Here is a 1,956-nt window from a genome sequence, read left to right on the forward strand (position 1 = left end):
ATCCTTGGCAGGTTTCCCTACAGACCAGACCCAAAGGCTCCTCAGGGCCCTTCAACCACATGTGTGGAGGTATCCTCCTTGAGTCCTGCTGGGTACTGACTGCTGCACACTGCATGTAAGCTCCAGTGTTGATTTGATGTATAAAAGCAGTTTCAGATGTGAATTAATTCATTACATGGACACACACTTGACCTTTATTTAACTCTTTTGGTGTTTGTCCAGTGAAAGTGAAGTGGAAATGCAGGTGATGCTGGGAGGAGTGGACTTAGAGAAGGATGAAATATACGATCAGGTCATTCGTGTGGAGAAGGCCATCGTGCATGAGAATTACAAGAAGACCCCCTCCGCTCTTTATAATGATATTGGTGAGGTCTAATGATAGTTTCATATATAAATGTAATTATTGATTGTATCCACGTAAAAATGGAAGTTAAATGTACTGGTATAGTGGTAATGCATCGTTCTTTGCTTTGTGCTTCTCCTGTGCAGCCATGCTTCAGCTGAAAGTCATGGACAGACCGTACTGTGCCAAAGAGAGCCGCTATGTGAAGACAGCCTGCCTAACAAACCAACCCTTCAACAGCGGGACGGAGTGTGTGGTCTCAGGATGGGGTGTGACTGAAACACGTAAGTAAAATTTTTATTGGCACCGTCTATTACAGACTGCTTAACAAACTGTTAAGCAGTCTGTAATAGCAAACTGTCAGAACATAATGATCAGTTTAAGTTAAGAAGGTCAGCTTTTGCAAATTGGTAGTTAATATTTAGTCAAAAGGAATAAAGTATATTTGATTTGAACAAAAGAAAAACAGACCAGTTATGAGATTAAACCAATAAAATGGAAAATGTTTTGGACTTTGGCAGCTCATGGATATTCATCCAATTCACCTCGGCCTATATCACGCATTCACATCGAAAAAAACAGGGTCGCGTATTTCTGCTTGTTCATTTTAGGTTCCAAGTGCTGTATTATTAATACTGTATTTACAGAGTTTTCTTTTACAAACTGATGACAAAGAAGAAACACTGTATTATTGAATAGATTGAAACCAAATTGCTGAAAAAAGAAATAATAAATTACATACTCAATAGCCACAGGAGCTAAATAAAAGTCAGCTTCACAGAGACCTTCAAATATTTTTATATTGCATCAGATTTAGTTTTGATTACTAGTGAATAATGTGATCATATCTGATGTGAGGACAAACAATAATAAAGTGTTGAGTTTAAAAGACAAACATGCATGCAGAACCTGACATATTTGTACACCCACATTAACGACATAAAAGTGGTTTCTTTCTCGAACTATATCCCTTAATTAACATGTCATTCAATGCATTTGAACATACAGTCAGTTTGATTCGACTCTCCGTCTCTTCTCAGAGAAGAAAGGTACAAACCAGCTGATACAAGCTCCTGTTCTCCTGATCTCCCAGGAGAAATGTAAAGCTCCCAATGTTTACGGAGACGTTCTGGACGACAGCATGTTCTGTGCAGGCTACCTAAGAGGAGGTCCTGACTCCTGCCAGGTCTGTGAGATGTGATTTCTTATTTATCTATATTATATGTTCTTGTAACTGTATTCATGAGAATAAAGAAAAGAGATAATGACTCCTCTCTGTCGCTGCAGGGTGACTCTGGTGGCCCTCTGGTGTGTGAGCGTAATGGGACCCACTATGTTGTTGGTGTTGTGAGCTGGGGCGACGGCTGCGGCATGAAGAACAAGCCTGGTGTCTACGCCAACGTCGGCAGATTTGTTGACTGGATCACTCGTCATTTACTCTCATAAGGATACATGTTCCCATAATGTATATGAGAATTTCTGGCATGCTGCCACTGACTCTGTAATGTTCTGAGATCTCCGTGCCCAGAGTGCCAAACTTGTGACACGTTACCTCATAAGTTTTCATGTTTTAACTCATGTACACCGCACTGTGGTGGGACGGTACTGATTTG

The 1,956-nt window shown here is 40.4% G+C and overlaps 1 protein-coding gene across 1 annotated transcript; it reads left to right on the forward strand.

Annotated features, from left to right (window-relative positions):
• Positions 1-5: 5 nt before the first annotated feature.
• On the forward strand, positions 6-1,950 carry LOC116380628 (hyaluronan-binding protein 2-like; the record flags this gene model as incomplete). The annotated part of the gene is made up of 5 exons (XM_031842525.1): positions 6-115; positions 223-365; positions 490-627; positions 1,384-1,529; positions 1,631-1,950. Coding segments are annotated over 5 exons (696 nt in total), but the record flags the coding sequence as incomplete, so codon positions are not given.
• Positions 1,951-1,956: the final 6 nt, after the last annotated feature.

Source organism: Anarrhichthys ocellatus, unplaced genomic scaffold (assembly GCF_004355925.1).
Source record: "Anarrhichthys ocellatus isolate YVR2014 unplaced genomic scaffold, GSC_Weel_1.0 scaffold8023, whole genome shotgun sequence".
Lineage (NCBI taxonomy): Eukaryota > Metazoa > Chordata > Actinopteri > Perciformes > Anarhichadidae > Anarrhichthys > Anarrhichthys ocellatus.